At 34.4% G+C, this 20397-nt stretch overlaps 2 protein-coding genes across 2 annotated transcripts in view; one reads left to right on the top strand and one right to left on the bottom strand.

Annotated features, from left to right (window-relative positions):
* Nucleotides 1-5824, top strand: part of LOC144450888 (CD63 antigen-like) — a 32403-nt gene extending 26579 nt beyond the window's left edge. The window contains exons 5-6 of the mRNA XM_078141636.1: nucleotides 845-928; nucleotides 1828-5824. Of these exons, the coding sequence (XP_077997762.1) occupies nucleotides 845-928; nucleotides 1828-1893 (150 nt within the window). The 3' untranslated portion in view covers nucleotides 1894-5824. The remainder of the gene's footprint in view (nucleotides 1-844; nucleotides 929-1827) is intronic.
* A 4295-nt stretch (nucleotides 5825-10119) lies between these two features.
* LOC144451009 (junction-mediating and -regulatory protein-like) lies at nucleotides 10120-17172 on the bottom strand. Its single transcript, XM_078141767.1, has 8 exons — nucleotides 16187-17172; nucleotides 15176-15348; nucleotides 14442-14607; nucleotides 13662-13831; nucleotides 13036-13122; nucleotides 12367-12462; nucleotides 11163-11592; nucleotides 10120-10471 (listed from the first exon to the last, which is right to left on the bottom strand). The coding sequence occupies exons 1-8, from the start codon at nucleotides 17031-17033 to the stop codon at nucleotides 10272-10274; spliced, it is 2169 nt and encodes a 722-aa protein (XP_077997893.1). The 5' UTR covers nucleotides 17034-17172; the 3' UTR covers nucleotides 10120-10271.
* Between the last annotated feature and the right edge of the window lie 3225 nt (nucleotides 17173-20397).

Here is a 20397-nt window from a genome sequence, read left to right as displayed (position 1 = left end):
TCATGTACAACAACAGAAGTGATGACATAGACACATTTTGTCATGTACATGTAGATCAACAGAAGTGATGACATAGGCACAGATTGTCATGTACAACAACAGAAGTGATGACATAGACACATTTTGTCATGAAGTAGAACAACAGAAGTGATGACATAGGCACCTAATGCAAAAGTGATGAAGTGTATATGGAATGCTGCCCTCAGTGGTTTTAATTGTGTTACCCATGTATTTGTTTTTACAGTCTGTAATGCGTGTTGTACCATAAAGGTTCAGTTCTAAAAGTTCCATCTTTGTCTTTTCAGTGGGCAGTCAATGGTGGTAAATACAAATAAGTAATCAAGAGAAATCTTAACATTGGGGGCAGCATTCTAGAAAAAGCAAAAAGTTTGAACTGTCATAAGGCCATAAAAAATTGTTTGGTTTTGGTTACCCGACCCCCACCAAGTTTTTCACTGCTTACCCTAAATTTTTTTTATGCATTTGAGAAAAAAATAATAAAATTGCAAAAATTGTGAAGTCTCACCAGAAATGTACTTAAAAACTGTTCTACCAATCTGTAGTGGCGGTATATCTGATTAGAAGAAACCAATAACACAGAGACCATATGAACATGGCTACCTGAACTGGACATTCACAAATGAAAAAAAAAAAAAAATTATCGACCCCACCTATTCTAAAATTGAGAGTCATGGGAACCTCACAATTTTTTTTATATTAGGCCTAATACAAACTTGTTTTATTGTGGCCAGTGTAGTAATTTCCAGGACAAAGCTGATGAGTAGAAGGATTTCAAAGTACTTCATTTGTGATAACTATGGTTTATGATTTCATCTCTTGACAGGGTTGTACCAAAAAATTGGAATCAACACTGATTGACAACTTTGAAATCATTGCTGGTGTTGCTATTGGTATTGCTGTCGTAGAGGTAAGATAAAACATTAAGTAAAATATCTGGTCTCTCATACAACACACATACAGGGCTTGAAATTAGCAGTAGTCCCATGTCCAAAGACTCCCGATTCTTGTCATGGGGGGTTGCCATAATTTGAAGCTGGTAGCCCACTCAGACTATCACTGATTATGTGATGATTTAAAGGATGGAAGATTTATGGACATGAAAGTATTTTAAAAACACACATATTTGCAATAGAGGAACTCTGTTTTCAGTTCATGAATATGGGACTATTGGTTACCAACCTTGGGCTACCAATTTCTGAAAATGGTAGCCCACTAAGACTAAAGTTACTTTCAAGCCATGACATAATTTTGTAACTCATGGTCAAGAGTAGTTAAGACTAATCCCTATGTGTTGTCCTGGTACTACGACTTGTCTGTGTCACATTTCTGACACTAGAAATGGACATGATAGAAATAGACACAAGAAACCAGCTGGAGAGATACATCTGGGATTTTGATGCCAGCGTCGCGATGGACATTGGATCCTGTCTAGTATTATAAATACACCGGCATACCCTTTAATGAAAGACAACATTTTTTTGCCAGTTAAAATGACAATCACTGGTTTTCTTGTGAGTTGCCATATAGTAAGTTATAGGGGATACCAAATTTTGGCGCTTGGGGAGAAATTGCTGTCTGTTCATAGTGTGTCCAGTTGGCTTAGAGTGCACGTTATAGTACATTCCTGACTATGTTGACAAGATGGTGAAAATTTGAATTTTTCTCAACACTTCTTTGCTACGAATTATAATAACTCTCACAATTACGAACTCAGAGTCCATGAATACTTGTAACCCATACGATACAGTAAATTATTCGAAATTTATAATAATATATTACCTAAATATATTTTTTTTGTCATTTCAGTTACTTGGCATCATCTGTGCCTGCTGCTTGATGAGGGCTATCAAGAGTGAATATGAAGTCGTTTAACATATCGCAACCAACTCAAAGGTCATGAAAGGTCATCTCCATGGCAACAACAAAGTGACTTCCATATAATGATTTATGAAATTATCAGAATGCTGCCACACATTGTGCTAATTTCTTAAATTATTTTTCCATATTTTTTTGAAGAATGGAAATATTGAAATTAGCAGTAAGACAAATGATTTGTTTAGAACAAGGTTATATTGTACATGTAATGTTTTAAGAACTCGGCGACTCCATCTTTTCAGATGGTAGGCTCTAATTTTTAAGATTTATGTGGAAACTCTCTTAGTAAGTTTGTAGGTTTTAACTTTTTGTGACACCCGATAATTTTCTTGGCACACCTGTAAACATTATTACAACTTTGAAATGAAAACTTTTTGCAGCAAACAAAGAGTTTCAAACAGGAAAAGACAGAATTTTCATTTTCTAAGCACAAATACAACAATGTCACTCAAGTAGCAGTTGCTAGGTGATATAAGGTTAAAGGTCATATGTCACTCAAGCAGCTGCTGCCAGGTGATGTAGGGTTAAAGGTCATATGTCACTCAAGCAGCTGTTGCTAGGTGATATCAGGTTAAAGGTCATACGTACACACTTTTAGTAATTTGTCTTACTGCAAGTTTCGTGATCACAGCAAGGAAGTTTGGGATATGATGGCATGTCATTGGTTTGTTTTAAAGCAACTGAAATTTCTTTATACATTGTACTGAACTCACTTTAGGTAGACTGCCTAGATACAACTCAGTTTTAGGAATAGATTTTGCCAACTCATGAAAACACAGGAAGTTTTGTATAATGGTTTATTTATTTAGAATTATGAATTGGTGTTGGGAACATTATTACATTGAAAAGTAAGTGGCCATCATCAGACCCCCCTCTAGCGCCCTCCCACCACCAAGAATTACAAAATAATGTATACCCAATCAAAATTCTGATAGCTAAGGTAAGGCTTTGTCAACCTGCACTAGTCAATAAGAATGAATTCTATTGGCTGACAGCATCATAAAACCAACCAATCAGCAGCTGTTCAAGATTTTGTTGATACTTGAAAATAGTGGCCTTCATTTGAAACTTGGGGTGTGATTTATTGATTTATGCCGTAAAACAGTTTCACAAAAAATGTGCCAAAAAAATGGATTTTCATCAACCCCAGCTTGATTTATTCCTAAGAGTACACCCCATCTTTTGTTATTAACAAGGCTAAGTAAATGTAGATATTTTCACCGAATGAAGTTATTTTTACAATATTGCTGAGGCTTCCTAAATTAACATACACGTAAAATCAGTCAAAATATTTATGCTTACTACAAAAGTGAAAATAGAATGGTTACCTTAAAAATATAAACCTGCTTTAGTAGTGATGATAAGAATGAAGTGATCATGCTGAAATAAAAGTCCTTTCTGTTATTTAGACCTTCCATGATTAATAAGAATTATATGCAGTATAATGTAGATAATGTGTAGTAGTTATAGTGAACCTTAAACTGTAGTAGGTAGATATTTAGTTGATTTATACAGGATTTGGAAATTTAACAAGTTTGTCACCAAAGGAAGGTTTTCAATCAAAAACAGGCATTGTCAAGCTTACGTGTCGGCCTTTCATTGATTGGTGTTGACAAAATTTCCAGTTCTCAACCAATCACATTATGACACACTGACAAATCAGTGTCTTTTCTTCATCAGTGCTGGCAAAGTCAGTGTCTTTGATTGGTTAGTGATGGCTAAATTTCCAATTCTTAACCAATCATATTGTAACACACGGACTAGTCAGTGGGTTTTTTTTTTCATCAGTACTGGCAAAGACAGTATCTTTCATTGGTTGATGTTATCTAAATTTCCAGTTTCAACCAATCATTGATGAGGTAACATTCATAATTTCAACTTTTATGATCTGTTATTTTTTGAGGCTGGAGCTTACATATCATAGAAAATCCAAACATTTAACGTTAGATGGTAAAAACAAAAGTATAAATAGAACCTAACTGTAGAGTTTTTCCATTGTCTGTTTTCATGGCTGACTTCTGTATCCTGTAACGTAACTATGTCTTTTTAATTAAGTTAAGTTCAGAAAAATATTCACATTTTTGTGGAATAATATTTTTCAAAAAAAATAAATTGACTGTAAATTAGTTTTCCTATTTATCCAAGACGATATTTTAGGCTGTACACTTGGTAGTTTCAATGACGTTGTGTATTGGGAGACGTTGAAACTACTCCCAGAACCATTGTAGGTCATAACGATAGTAAACAGGTCTCTAGTATATAATTGTTAGATTTCGTACAAAACTTCATTGATTCCAAGTAAATATAATAAAAGAAAAAGTCCAGTCAGACTTATTTCTACCTTTAGTACACCTGTATTGGTTATTGTTATCAACGTACATATGATTTAGGGTGATAAAATATCACCTTGGTAACTAGTCAAGTTAGAAATCTTGTGATGAAGCCGTACTGCACTTTATATGGATCATATGTTCGGCCATTTTGGATATTTCTTGCAAGGGGTTGTGGGAAATTCTTACAGGAAGTGACATCACGTTTACCACAATCTCTTTGTTTTGACAGTAAGTTGTCGTAAGTTGAAAGCAGTAATCTATACATGGTTACCTCAGGCAGAACTAATTCTGACTGGACTTTTCTTGTGAATCTGTAAACAGGAAGGGGAAACTCCATGTATTGGTGATAATATGAAAGTTATAATTGATTGAGATATTATATGTACATGTGAGTTTTGAATGAATGACTTTCAAATAAACTCTTTCCGAGACTAATACATAGAGTTTGTGGTGGAACGTTGTCCAAGTGTAAGACAATCTGTATAGTGATCAAGAAATGGAATCAAATCAAAATTAATACGTCAAAATACATCTGATATTGTACTTCCACCATCAGTACACATACCATTTTTGTTGCTTTTAGTCTGAAGTAGTGATTATATGTGTACTAATATTATTGTATTTTTGTCAGGAAAAAATACTTCCTTTAATTTCATGTTAAGAACTAGAAAAGATAGCGTTCCTCCAATCAGAATTGTATGCAAAGTAGCTAACAGCATTCCTCCAATCATAATTGTATGCAGATTAGCTAACAGCATTCCTCCAATCAGAACTGTATGCAGATTAGCTTACAAATGGCATACTCTGATTGGCTTGTAATTAAGTCTGTACACCTGTTGTTTTTAAGAGGCTTAAGCAGTAGTCATTCTTTTGATATTTCTACAGCTGCTTCAAGAGGCTTTATTTTTATCAATTTGAAATACTTGCTTAGAGTAGGAGGCTGTTAAAATAATTGCCACAAAAAGACAACATCAGTAAACACAGGGTGTGTGTGTTTTTTGTTAATTACAATCTTTATTTTGGCAAACACAGTTGCAAGCCACATATCAGAATATGCCAGTATCATAAATTGATATGAAATTCTCACATACAAAACTTTCCCAGTTTCCTGTCGGAGTTAGTCCAATTTTTCTCACAGAAAGAAATGCTTTACTTAAGATGTTGCTGTCTTGACTTGATAAATAGTAAATAGCTAGAATATAGTTTGTGTTGTAAATCTGGTTGCTATGACATCAGCACAACCTGAAAATGGCACAATCATGCAAAGCATTGTGGGAACAGAAAATTTGGGGTTAAAGGTCAAAGGGCAAAAGTGAACTCACAACTTTTCCAGACTTGTATTAACTAATCATAGTTTACATTCACAAAACACTTGAACTTATATTTCACTGTGGTTTCTGAGAAGATGAAAGTTTAAATAGTTAGTGATCTTTGCTTGTTTTTTGAGTTCTGTCCAGCTGATGTGTTTCTTGAGATACATGTTGTGTGGACACATAGTGATGCATTGTCTATACCATTGAAACCACAGTGTTAATTTAAGATTCTAGGAATCTGTACATCTCTTCTTTTGAAATAAAATCTATCTTGAAAAATCAGTTGCATTTTTCAGAGTCAGTTGTATACTTAGGTAGCTGTGTGTTAAAGTGACCATATGGATGAGGATTGGGTATTTATTTTGGATTTCTTTACACATTTCTTAATGTTTTGCAATTTATTGAGTTACAAACAAGGACTTGGCATATGTTGTTTCATGTTGATTTTTCAAGTAGGAAATCATGATAAAATTGTGAATATATACCCAATCCCCATCCATATGGTCGCTTCAATATGGGTAACATGTAAATATTTACAAAAACTGTTGGTTTCCATCAGGTTGATGCAAAGTCAAATCCACCATTTGGTTTCATGGACCATTTTATTTCTTTGTCGACACATAACTTCTTGTTCCATGCACTATGACACATGCATTACTATAGGCAGACATGTGAATATGTTGTCCTTGTTCTATTTGACCTTCTAGCAAGAATTTCAGAGAGAAACCATGAAATACTTGATTTACTAAAGTTCCCAATTTTTAGTGATAATAATGTTTCATCTGGATATGCTAGTGATGTCAACATCTTACCATCAGTGATGTGATTTCTTTATCTGGCCATAGAGGATGCCATTTAAAACTTTTTACAGAAAGATTCCATAAATGTGACAAAGATAGGCCCATGCTAAGAAATGTTAAATAGAGATATATTAATCAAAATTGAAATTTGGGTGACAAAAATTACAACACATGCCACTAATACACATAAATACAACAAACCTTCAATGTTTTAATTATTCCTAGGCTATGAATATCTTACAAAATATTTAAAATATTATTTTTTTTAAATCTCCCAAAACACTCTAAATTATGTACAATTATCATACAATTTGAATTGTGAAAGAGTAAAACACTAGAGAATAACATCACTCTAAACATACATAGATTTGTAGTACTTTCTGTTTAAATGTGTAAGTTAAAGGGAACTTGAGGCACAGCGGGTTTTTGTAATAATTATCAAAGGATTATTATACATTTACAATGTTACAACTATGTAAGGTAGGAACAGCTGGGATACTTGTTGAGAGGACTACCATTCTAGAATAAATAATGTTATAGATACATTTATAAGTATAATATAAGAAAATCTCAATGGAAAATTCATGTAATAATTGACATAATTGCATTAATAAATATTGAATAACACATATTTCAAACACCTTTAAAATAATATCTCACAAATTCACTTAACATGTCAAGGCAGCAAAACTAGAGAAACGAAGGTAAATGAAGAAACACTGCCCTCACCTTTATCTGGATGGAAATTCATGTGTAAACATTCCTGATAAATACCATATACTAAGCTTTAAAGTGGATGGAAATAAACTGTTTCAACTCTTGCAGATACTTTATTACAGAAAACTCCCACCCATTCTCAGTTAAAATCAAGGAAAAAAATAAGGGGTTACCATAGATATTCTTGAAATAGAGGTGAAAATGATATCAAAATTTAGTCATTTTAGAATCCAATATGGAATCCAAATACTGTGTTAGCTCTTTAGGAAAATAAAAGATTGTCAGTTTCCTTGAAAAGAAGACAGTGGATCCCAATTTTTTTTATTTCGAAAGAACCAGAAGTAAACTTCCATATGGCAAAGTTTTGGGAGATTTGAAGAATTTTTACTTTCAGTAAAATTTCAATGTCCCAAGGGTGCATTCTACCTTAAAGTGACAGAGAGAAAGATGTTGTGAACTTTTTATAGTATCATACGAGTAGTCAAAAGGGGAAAAATGCACCAGGGTTTGTTTGAAATTCAAAGTAGCTTCAATCATCCAAGACTTTGGCATGGGAAGAGTTTCCCTAGTCCTCTTGAAATAAAGAAAACATTTTGGGTGTTCATATCTTGTTGTCAAGGAAACTGTCAATCTATCATTTCACCCATGAAGTGAACAGGTTTTCAGTAACCATTTTGAAGTACAACATTCTGTTCTCTTTTCAAAAATATTGCTTGTTGACTTCTCACTTTTCTTCTTGATTTTGAATGGAAGTGAGATTGCAACTGAGAAAGGGGTGGCATGCTCTTGAGAAAAGTAACAGCAAAAGATTTGTATTTCTGAAGTGACTACCATGGCAAAACCCCATGACACATATGTGCAAGTGTGGCATATTTAGGGTATTTGTGCTTACAGAGTTCTCTGCGCCCGCATGCTCGTGAAAATGCATGACTGCAAATACCCAAGTACCCACACTGGCACTCACATGGCATGGGGTCTGTGATATTACATATGTTTATCTAAAACGGCATATTTCCATAAAAATCATACAGCGCGATCACACAATTCATGTGTAGTGAACAATCGCATCTTCATTTGCATGCATGTATGCAATAACGTTTTTGGTATTGAACTGCAGTGAAAATTCCACTAGTATGTGCATGCACCAATGTAAGTAATCACTGGTACATGTAATAACAGGTTAGTACACTATATTTATCAAAGTACTTAGTCGTCGAGGTATGAAGTTTGTTTAAAATGGTGTAAATACAATCTATCCAACTGGACTTGTTGTTGGTGTAATACTCTTTATATTATGGTACTTCTCCTAATATATATGTACACTATAACATTAACATACTGACTTTAAAGGGCACAAGCTGAGTTTATAAATTTTGTGATGTAAGTTTTTTTTGCATATTTAAAAGGTACTCACAATATTCTACTTACTGACGTGTACTTAACCATCACTTGTAACTGACTGAACTAAAACCTGGTACTAGGATATAACTTATAATGATCTGAAGACATAATTTATTATACATATAAAAATGTACATGACATCCCTACTATGCAATCAACGGTTCTAAGAATGCCAGAAGACAAATTGTAACGTTATAGAAAGTATGCATTGACATTAACATTATACTAGCATAGTTTAATCAATGTTTTACGGAAGTATTTTCAGTAAAGCAAAATAACTTATAAACTCAGCTTGTGCCCCTTTAAATAAGATAACTATGTAAATATACCAATGTTAACACTCGCAAGGTAATATGATTTTATCTGAATACTGAATTCTGAAATGATTCTAAATGATTAAGATTCATGAAAGATTGAATGATTTTTGTCAAACATGGTGGAAGAGTTCTTTTCTTAAATATAGTATGTGCAGTATTTAATGTATATATTGTACATATTTTAATATTTTTCACGACACTCTGTGAGAAGAGCTACTAGCTCAACAGTCTATCGAGATTAAATAAAGTCAAATAATAATAATAATAATAATACAATAATAATATAGTGCAGTAGTAAATGCTGCCTGAGTTCCCAAGTATTGTCACTACTATCATCTCCAAAACTGATTAATACATTCAATAAACCTGTCTATAGATAGATTGCAAGAAGATCTCATTGGCTATGATTTCCAAACCTACCAAAATCACTTAACGAAAGACCAAACAAAAGATCTTGCTATTCCTCTTGTATTGTAAATGGAAACCTCTCTGAGGGATTTATAGAATATTTTATATAGAGCAATGAGTACTAGAATTCTTTAACCACTTCTCTAAACTGATTGCAGTAAATGTTATCTTAATAACTCATATTCTAGTTACACACTTTGGTGCCATTTTTGAAAGAATTGTCTTGCAAGGACAACCAAGATTAGGAAAAATGAGTACTACCTTTTCAAGTCATGAACACCAAACACCTTGCAGTAAATGAAGCTGGTATCAAAATACCTGTAAAATAACTTTAGAAGTTCCTAAGAATTATATATATTATTGATGTCAAAAATGCAGAACTACTCAAACTGAATACCAGACTTTTAATATTAAATGCTGGTAAAAAAAAGATACTTTTCAAAGTAAATAACGTAATGATTCTGTTCTAAAATTCCTGTTTGAAAATTTACTTCAGTGCTTTAAATCAACATGGCAAAACTGTTGATTGACATAAACTTATCAAATTGGTAGAATTGTTGGATCTTAATATGATTCTTCATCTGAATTCATGTTCATTTGAAAGTTAATTCTTTCCTTCAACACAGTACCTATTCTGAATTTGAATCTTAATCTGATTCTTCATCTGAATTCATGTTCATTTGAAAGTTAATTCTTTCCTTCAACACAGTACCTATTCTGAATTTGAATCTTAATCTGATTCTTCATCTGAATTCATGTTCATTTGAAAGTTAATTCTTTCCTTCAACACAGTACCTATTCTGAATTTGAATCTTAATCTGATTCTTCATCTGAATTCATGTTCATTTGAAAGTTAATTCTTTCCTTCAACACAGTACCTATTCTGAATTTGAATCTTAATCTGATTCTTCATCTGAATTCATGTTCATTTGAAAGTTAATTCTTTCCTTCAACACAGTACCTATTCTGAATTTGAATCTTAATCTGATTCTTCATCTGAATTCATGTTCATGTGAAAGTTCATTCTTTCCTTCAACACAGTAATCTTAATATGATTCTTCATCTGAATTCATGTTCATTTGAAAGTTAATCAAAATCTGAATCTTCATCAGACTCTTCATCCGAACTTATGTTAGTTTGAAGGTTCATCTTTTCCAAGGCGTTCTGAAGAATCGTAGCGGTATCATCTGTTATACCTGTAGATCCTCGCATATTGTCACGAGTTGTTGTTTTCCTTAGCTTAACACCATTTTTGATCATGGTCAGCATTGAATTCATCGGATCATCTACACATGAACAAATAAAATATAATTATTAATAAAATCATATGATTTAAAATTTGATAATCACAATTTCATTAAGGAACTTCTTCTTCGTAATCTCTGAAATGAAGTGAATTTATTATACACTTCACAGCTGGTTTGGTCACTGTCAAGTATGCAGGCGCCAATCAAAATCTGCAACATTAACAGCTAAAGTTGTTTCAAAATAAACTAACAAACATCTCCAATCAGCATACTAACCACACTCCTGGGCCATATTCACCGTGTCTTTGAAACAAAATGCCACTGGAGCTTTGACAGACATCCACAGTCAATGCCTTCAGGAAGAACCTTAAAACATACTTGTTCGCAAAAGTTTTCAATATTTAACTGTACAGCACCTCTGAACTCTAAGTCATATTGGATACAGGCGCTCTATAAATTTCCTGATTGATTGATTGATTGATTGATCGATTGATTCTCATGTTACTTGTCTCTTGTCCAGACAAAAACAATCATCCTTCTTAATCCTTACAGTTCCACTGATATTAGTGATAAGATAACATTAATACAAGAATCTGGGATTGAATCACAAGCCTTTAACATCAGGCTGACATCAGGCCAGTCAATCTGAAAGGAATTCTTGAGATGGTACAGTACAGGAAACCCTGCATTGTCATCATAAGTAAGGAATTAACAAGAAGGTTATTCCTACCTTTGGCTTGCGATTCATCAACTGCTGCAGGTTTCAATTTCTTTCTGGCTTCAACAATACTGCTTAGATCCACTCCCATAGTTTTCTCTTTCAAACTACTAGTTGCTGTGATCTTCACCCTTTTAACTTTGTTGTCGTTCTCTGTTGATGTGGCTCCATGTGAAGGAAGGGCTGGGGGAGGAGGAGGAGGAGGTGGCGGTGGTGGTGGTGGGGGAGGTGGTGGCGGTGGTGCATATGTAGGTGGAGTCGATGGGTTATCTAATGGGATAAATAATGCCCCAGGTTTTGTTTCAGTTGTGAGGTTACTTGTTTTAGGAGGACAATCTTTCTTCCTTGTATCAGGGTTCAGTTTTCCATCACTATTTTTCCTCACTGGTTTCTTTGTTTTCTTTACTTGTCTTGCCATTAGTATGGATGGACTGTGATATTTCTGGGGAAAAAAGAAAACCTTCATTAGACCCTATATGATTACTAATTTATATCCTACTACCTCAAGGATTTCATTACACAACTTGGGTAATGAGGTAAAATGCTATTACTGATACCAAGAATTGTATAGTCAAAGAATATATTTGTATTAACATGCGTCAGTGATTACTTGCATTGGTGCTCACATAAAGTATTTGCACAGTAGTGTAATACCAAAACCATTACTGCGTACCTGTATGCAAATGAGTGTGTGTTTGGTTCAAGTACATAGAATCATGCAAACACATGGTACTATTCTCTTTTGAAATTTGCTGTTTTGGTTAAACATCCCAAATAACAACCCCGTGACATGAGTGCTGTGAATACTTAGGGTATTTGTACTCCTGTTTTCTGCTACACGTTCACTCACTATACTCATGACAGTGCAATGGTAGTGAACATCCCAAGCTCTCATACAAATACCCAATGTACACCACATTTACATTTATGCATCGTGGGATTCTGTCACCATTTGATTCTATTCTATTCTATTCTATTCTGTTATAAATTATTATTATATGATTATTTTATTTTGTCATTATTTGATTTATATTATATTTATTTTTTTATACTTTTCATACCAATATATTATAGAATAATATTTTCATAAGTAAAACCCTTTTGATAGGCATACATCTATGATAACACATTTGATGCCACAAGTGTTTTTTTCTTATCACAATAGAATTGTAGCCTCACAAAGTAAGCACCAAAAGTACAAAGGAATTAAACTTACCATTTTATAGTTACGTAATCTTTCCAATGTTTTCTGTCTTTCCTGTTGAATTGTGTCTTTTTTCTGTGCATCTTCTTCTTTCTTCTTCTCTATTTTCTGCAGTCACCAGAAAAAAAATCAGAATTTAACATTGGAACAAAACAGTAAAAAATGATCTTAAACGTACACATTGAAAATCACTGTTTACTTCTAGCAAAAGACGTATATCACATATAATTTTTTTTCAGATTTTCGGAACTCAGCACAATTTTAGTATGGAAACTTGCAATCTCAGGTTCATTTTACTGACTTTAAGTTACCCTGACCCTCTGATGAAACTAAAAACACTGATAACATAACATTTTTGTAGTGTTTTCAAGTAAACTATTTCAGCTATTGACAGCATATTGGGTTTAAGTTCTTAGGAAATAACTCAATTGAAATCAAGGAAAAATGTCAATACGCAAGTTTTTGCAAAAAATGTTAAAATAAACTCATCTTAGAATCCAACATGGTGACCAAACACTGCATGAACTCTTTGGGAAAATTAGAGATTATAAATTTTCTTATCAACAAGATGGTGAACTCCCAAATTTCTTTTACTATTTGAAAAAGACTACAAATTTTTTTTTAGTCAAAATAGCCACCATGACATAAGACTTTATCGACATAGGAAACCTTCATACTCACAAGTTTTATCGCATGATGAGTTTGGTATTTTATTTCTTTACCAATCTCCTCTTCTTTCTTGTCTTCATTCTGCTGAATGTATGCTTTCTATGAAGACAAAATAACAACACAGAAATGAGAATTTTCCTGCTTCTCAGTTTTACAGTACAGGATACCATAACTAAAATAACATTATAATCCATTACACCAAACAGTTTCATTTGCATTAATTACAACCCTCAAATCAATACCGGTAACTTTACATGAATGAAGCAAGCTATGAGAAGACATTACAACCCATAACACCAATGTGAAATGATTCCACTTTCTTTCACAACAGTTTTCAGTATTCGTATCAGGTGTAAACGTACATAGTTTTCCGGGAGCGATCACACCCAGGACAACAAAAATCGAAAACAAATTACAATAAATGTGTGAAACAGAGGTAAATAAAGAAATCGAGCCATATTCACCACATCAGATTTTAATCTGATTGGCGTGTTATAACCTACCTATAGTCTCTTGCTCTTCCAAGCTGATGAACATTTTTGATCATTTGTTTAAATTTCAAGCCTTTTCCTTTAACACTTGCGCATTCATGCAATAGCAGGAATCGGTGGTGAAAGGGATAACCACTGAATACTTACTTTCTTGTTCCTAACAATAGCTCTCCTTCTGTAAATCTTATTCATTTTAGCTTTTAAGGAAGCTATACGTGGATCTTGGTTGTTTTTCTTATTATCTTCCTCATCAGAATCGTCATCCACTTCATCAAGATCTTCATAGGCATCATAAAATACAACTTCTTCATTTGCTTCTGTGTTTTAATAAATTCGGATTAACAAATTTAGCACCCCACTATGGTCAATTTATATACTTGAAGCTGAAACAGGATGCCTGACTCGACAAATATCTTCGTTTCATTGCCTAGCCAGACAGAAATCTAACCAACATTACTCCATTTTCTTTATTAGAGATACCATATCTTAGCTGGTAGCCAGTGAAATAAAGCTATGTTAAATGCTTGTAAAACTTTCATTGAGCCAAATGATGGCAGGTAGCAATGTTAGCAACATTTATGTTGAGTTTCAGGTTTATTGTTGTCAATTCATTGAAGAGGAACTCCTATTGATAATGATCTTTATGAGACACATCCTGAGTTTCATCATTCTCTAAAGAATTGTTTACAGAACAAGGGCACAGAGACCAAACTTAACATTGCATGCAGTTGCTGATTGGAAACCTGGAAAAAGTACACCATGGCCCTGCACTCTAGTGATTGTTTTGATATCATTTCGATATAAAATGGCACGGTTTGGAGACTGAGTTTGATTTTACAAAAAGGGTGCTTAGACACTGAATATCTTTGTTATCTTACTTGGGGGAGAACACTGTTAACTATCATAAAATCTTAACAATAATCTTACTTTGTAATTCCTTTTGAATCGTCTGAAGTCTATTTTTCAGTCTTTGTTCCTGTTTCTCAGAAATCTTGAGCGTGATGTCATATAATTTCATTTGATTATCCTGGAAAAGCTCTTCCAGTCTTTGAACTTCCTGCTTCAGTCCTTTCCCTTCTTCCAGTAGTGCCAGCTATGAGACAAACCACAAGGATACAAGTTACCTGCCAAATTTTATCGTCATGTGATAAATTGATTCAAGACAAAACTTACACAGAAAGACGATGTTATGTTATTCTACGGATTTTGTCCTTCTGATAAGGATCATTGACCCCAACCAGAATGAAATCATATTGGTTCTTTACCTAGTGTGGTTGTCTTTGTAATTTAATTTTCTAAATGGCTACCATTACTTCAAAGTAAATACAACTGCTAACATCAAACTGTGGACAAACGGAATTTGTTACAAACAGGAAGTAAACAACTGAATTAGATTAGTAACACTTAACACAGCATGTTGGAAGTACAGAGACTTATATTACATTCCATCATTTGATAAGAACAGTTTTATGGCCACTTTGCTCAATAGTTCACATTCACAAACAAATTTCTAGTTCCCCTGGCATTTCTTGTACACATAAAGAGGCCATAAAACTGTTCTTATCAAACCATGGTATGTAATACAAATCTCTACTGTTCCAACATCCTGAGCCAAGTGTTAATCCCAATTCACTTTGTCAACAGTTGTACTTCAGCCTCACCTCCTGTTTAACCTTTTCCTGTTCATGTTCTAATTTCTGTTTTTTGATGTTAAGGATTTGGATCTGTTCATTTAGAAGATTGTCTTCAACCTGTGTCAATCTACCTGCTGCCTTGTATTCCCATGCTGCTTTTCCAAATCTCCCTTCATCAATCCTCATCCTCTCTAACATACCTAGATTAAAATATAAGAAAAATAAACACTTTTTCAAGAGGTGAAATTAAACACACTCACTACATTCCTAATGCAGTAGCCTGTTTCTGGGTGTCATACTTACTGAGTGACTTGGCACAACATTGTTTTCCAGTCAAATTATTTGCCGGAACAAAATGACAAAATATGAATGAGTATGTCAAATATCTTGGAAGGAGTCAGTTAGATCACAATGACCAGTTTTATAATACCATGCATGTGTAAGCCAAGTTTTATACGTTCAAACAAAATATATAGAATTTATACCCTGGTCGTTTTATGTCACAACAATGCATATCAATGTTATTAGTTCTGTGGTGCTTGAAATACGAGTCAGAATGTTCTGAACTGTTTTTATTTTCCCATTTTCCTCTATATTTAGCTTGCACAGGTTTCATATCATTCTCTAAATGGTTCTTCATTCAGCCAGAAAATATTCATGACATAGGGCCATTGTCACTGTTCTGAGTGTTGGCTTCAACTTGTAATGACCAAGTATATCAATCATATTTGCCTCTGCTGAACAAAGATTCAAGACTCAAATTGACAAGTGATGAACATTTAGATTTAGGCATAACCCAGCTCTGAAAATATATGCTCTGAGAACTCTAGCAAATGAGTTTAACAGAGGTGTGTCTGTGATGAGTTCTCCAAGCACATATTTCCAGAGCTAGGCATATGTATACCAAAACTATTCATCTCCTTGGATCATGAAGATCAAATGATTTACATAGGTTACAACTCACAAGCAGTTCAAAGTTATTAACATAAACTTGGAGTAATTATACTGACAATATAATTACTCCAAGCATAAACATACCTTTACTCAAATCAGCACACTCTTTGTAGTAATTAATTTGTAAGTCATATATCGTCTCCAATGCAGTCAAGTATGAATTATGAGATTCGTTGTATTCGTCAGCATACTTCTCTTTCTCACTGTCTGTCAGATCTTCATCTTGAAGAACATCCTTCAACTCTTGTACTCTTTGGAGAGTCATTTCTCTTTCATCCAGAAAAGGTTGGAGTTGATAATCGTACAATTCTGCTCTGGCTAATCGCACTTCATCAACAGCACAGTCTTCTTTCTCGTACACAGATATCATGGTTAACATATTCACGGACCCGTCTCTCAATCGTATGGTTTCTTCTAAACCTTCTCTCGCTTCCTTCAGTCTGTCTTCATAACTTCGTCGCTTCAATTCGCTCATATTTTCAAGATACTGTTCGATTGAAGTCTCGGTGTTAAAGAGGGTGTCAATTATGTTGTTCTTACCGCACAGGTCCAAGGCAATGTCGAGGTACCTCTCGAGGCTTTGGGGGAAACTCTCGGGTATTCGCATTTTTTGGATCAAACTCCAAAGGCCCCGTGGTTCGTATGGCAACTCTGGGGCGTAATCTGCCAATTGGGGCTGTAGTAAACACATCTGTAGGTGCGCATATTGTAAATCACATAATCTGAACATTGCCGTCCATGTATTTTCTGGTACGCCGAACTTCGCCGTTCGTTTTTTCCGGGTAACTTCGTGAACTGTGAGCGCGACACGGTGTTCCTTTTCTTTCCATTCTGCCGAAAACCTTAACCTTACGTTTGCGGAAGGTTTTTCTATCTCAAAAGCAGAGTGCTTGATCGCTATCCAGTCTTCACAGCTGTCCACCCGTTCCATTTTCGCAGAAATTGTCCCCGAAATAATCAAACAAAATTTTTCATCATGTTTATCTTCTGAGGTCAGGTGCTATTGAGTGTTCTAACCTTTGACCCAAAGTGAACTACGTAGGTTACTAAGTATTCAAAGATTTCATATTGAAAACAATTAATTAGCTCGTTTCCGGTCAAATTTTAGATTCTAATGTGTATATAAATATTTCTTATGCAAATGAATACCAGTGCCACTTATTTGTGAATAGTGAAATGATTGGATTTGATGCAAGGAGGTTTTCGTAAGTTTGTAATATATCTAAACTTAGGGCGTCAATTATGATGTTGATGGTATTCGCCAAAAAAAAAACGAGTGGAGGCACTAACATTACTGCAGTATAGACAAAAAATGGGGCAAAAACCAGAGGTAGAGAGTGCGAGAGACAGACAAACAAACATACATAGATAGAAGGTAGGCAGAGGGAAGAGAGAGAGAGAGGAGAAAGTCTTAGTGCAACAGACAGCGTGAGTGAAAGAGACATGATGAGACGGGCAAATTTAGAAAATACAGACATGGCACAAGGGCGCCCTCTAATTTCGAACTGGTTGGTCAGCCGCTGTTGTCAAAGTTGAGATAATCATATGATGATGCTTTGAACAATAGTTAATTTAGTTTTGATGATGAAGTAATAATAATGTGATGGATTCATTGTCAAAATACGTGTATTCTACTACGATGTTGAGCCTTTAATAATCCCGACTTCATATCCGACAGATTCACAGTGATTGAACCTGGTGTGGCTAAGGAAGAAGATGGCGCGCACGTGGAGCGAAAATCTGTCCTATCCAGATCGCCATTTGATGAAATGGAAAATGTACAGTAAGTCAGTCATGTGGTGCAACACTAAAATAAGATATGCATTATAAGCTAGATTCAGGAACCTACAGTAGTTTATTCAAACGCATGGATTCCCCTTATGCCAACTAGAATGTCAATATGTAAAATTAAGGATCACATAAGTAGTCATGGCATGTCTCAACCAGTCAATTTAATCTCCATCTGTGATGGGGAAGAATACCTTGTGAATTCGCATTGTTTGATATAAACCTGGATGCTAAATATTTAATAATTTTATTAAATAACGTGAATTATACTACAGCTCAACCGACTTGGCCAATCAGAGGCCTTGATTTCGGTTGGTTATACCAGTGGAGCCACTATAACCCACTCTTCTTAGGGGTGTGACCTATATTGCGCTCAGCACTCAATAGTCGATTTTCTGGTTCCAAGATGCATTGCGCGAGACGACATCGCTTATGTTGTTACATTTAGTTTTGTTTTGTCTTTATTACGTTTGAAATAACATTGTCATCAGGAATGATGGAAAGACACGTTAACCTCTTTGATTACGAGTGATTTTATAGAAAATCTGGGTAAACGAGACTGTTTTGGTTGAGAAACCACAACACAGTATGATCTGTTCGTCAGCTTGACCTCGCAACAGGTCACGCGATGACGAAATTTGCATAGTCGTCGGACGTCATGTTACGTTTTGATATATACTCGATGAAGAATAAAAAGTACATGTGGTGAAAGGATGCAGTATTCGTAAAATTCGGGTCAGAATTGTAGAAAAAATATGTGAAAAAAAACTTAATTCTGTGATAAACATATAATCGCACGAAATTGTACTTATATATAATCCCACGAAATCAATGTTACTTTCTACAGATTAGAAGAACAGGTAAAAAACTAGGCAGGGCGGGGTCGGGTAGCCGGAACCAAACAATTTTGTAGTCTATATATAGGCTATAAGCGGGAGCGCTGTACAACATTTACCCCCAATTCTCTCTGATTTCGAATTCTGTGCTTTGATGTTCCTAATTTTATAACTTCAGGGATAAGCAAAATTTCTTAACATTTAAAACATATTACATTTGAATAATAGGTACCAAAAGTACTATTGAGATCCATTGGATATATGCACGCCTTTCAAGAATGTCTGTTGAAAAAATTACAAAAGTTCTATCTTCTTCTACAAACAATAATTGATATTGGAAGCAATGGAATTGGGAATTCAAAACCCTACCAGTGCTAAAAGTACGATTTATTAAATAATGTGAATTCATTAGGCATCATCATCATCATCATCATCATCATCATCATCATCATCATTTTCCATCTGCCCTTACAGAAAAAACACAAATGGTGGTGCGACGGATACATTGCTGACAATGAGTGCATCATATATATACCGTCTGCAGATATCGGAATGAAGTTGCCCATTCATGAAAAGTAGATGGATGCTGGGTATGTATATTAAAGTGGCCATATGGATGAGAATTTGGTATTTATTTTGGATTTTTATTTGATAAAACAGCTTCACTATGTTTTTCTACTTGAAAAAATAATGTGAAATAACATATACCAAGCCCATGTTCATAACTCAATACATTGCAAAAAGATGCAAAAAGTGTAAAAAGTTTGTTATTGTACGTACAATAACAAACATTTTACACATTGTTTAATGTTTTGCCGTTTATTGAGATGTGAACATGGATTTGGTATATGTTATTTCACATTATTTTTTCAAGTAGAAAAACATAGTGAAGCTGTTTTATCAAATAAAAATCCAAAATAAATACCAAATTCTCATCCATATGGCCACTTTAATGTTTATTTTATTTTATTTTTTCTGGCTATTGCACCATTTTCGTGGCATTTAGAGGGTTAAGAACATCGAACTTCAGATGTTATGAAAAAAAATTGTGATAAGCACTAAATAATGTTATGCCTCATTAAGTAAATTAAATACAGTGCCACATTTTGCGTGTATTAAACCACAGATTAATCTGTAAACATACAGGATTTTTTTCCATCTGATTTCCAGCTATTGTTCCTAGTTCCAGTCATAAAATATCGTTACTTTGGAACGGTAAATTAGCAAAAATCGCAAGGACGAGCGAAAATTAGAAAAATCAAAATGTCAGTTAGGATAGCGGAAAGTGTAGTAGGGATAGACCTTTAAGTGTTTACAGATAGGCTAATGATATGGTGATAGTGTGTGCAATACATAATAGTTGTTCAATGCACAACTTCAGACAGTGAGTCTCTTTTTGTACAGTTCATCGTATATGGGTTGATTAGCCTCGATCCTGTCCAACAACTCAGTTGGGATGTCTTCTTCATCGGGTGTCACAGTTGAGCTCTCGCTAGGGGGTAAGAAACACGAGCTTGAAAGCGCAGTTGAGTAGTAGTTGACGATTGGAGGTTCTCGTAGAGGTTGAGCCCAACCAGATGTATTTCCTGGTTTCCAGTTTAGCATAGATTCATGAAAAGTTAGGCCTGTCTCACTGCAATATTTCTGAACAACTTCACGTGGTGACTTCGC

This window comes from Glandiceps talaboti, chromosome 20 (genome assembly GCF_964340395.1).
Source record: "Glandiceps talaboti chromosome 20, keGlaTala1.1, whole genome shotgun sequence".
Taxonomy (NCBI): domain Eukaryota; kingdom Metazoa; phylum Hemichordata; class Enteropneusta; family Spengelidae; genus Glandiceps; species Glandiceps talaboti.
Note: the sequence above shows the minus strand (reverse complement) of the source record. Positions and strands in the feature narration are given on the sequence as shown.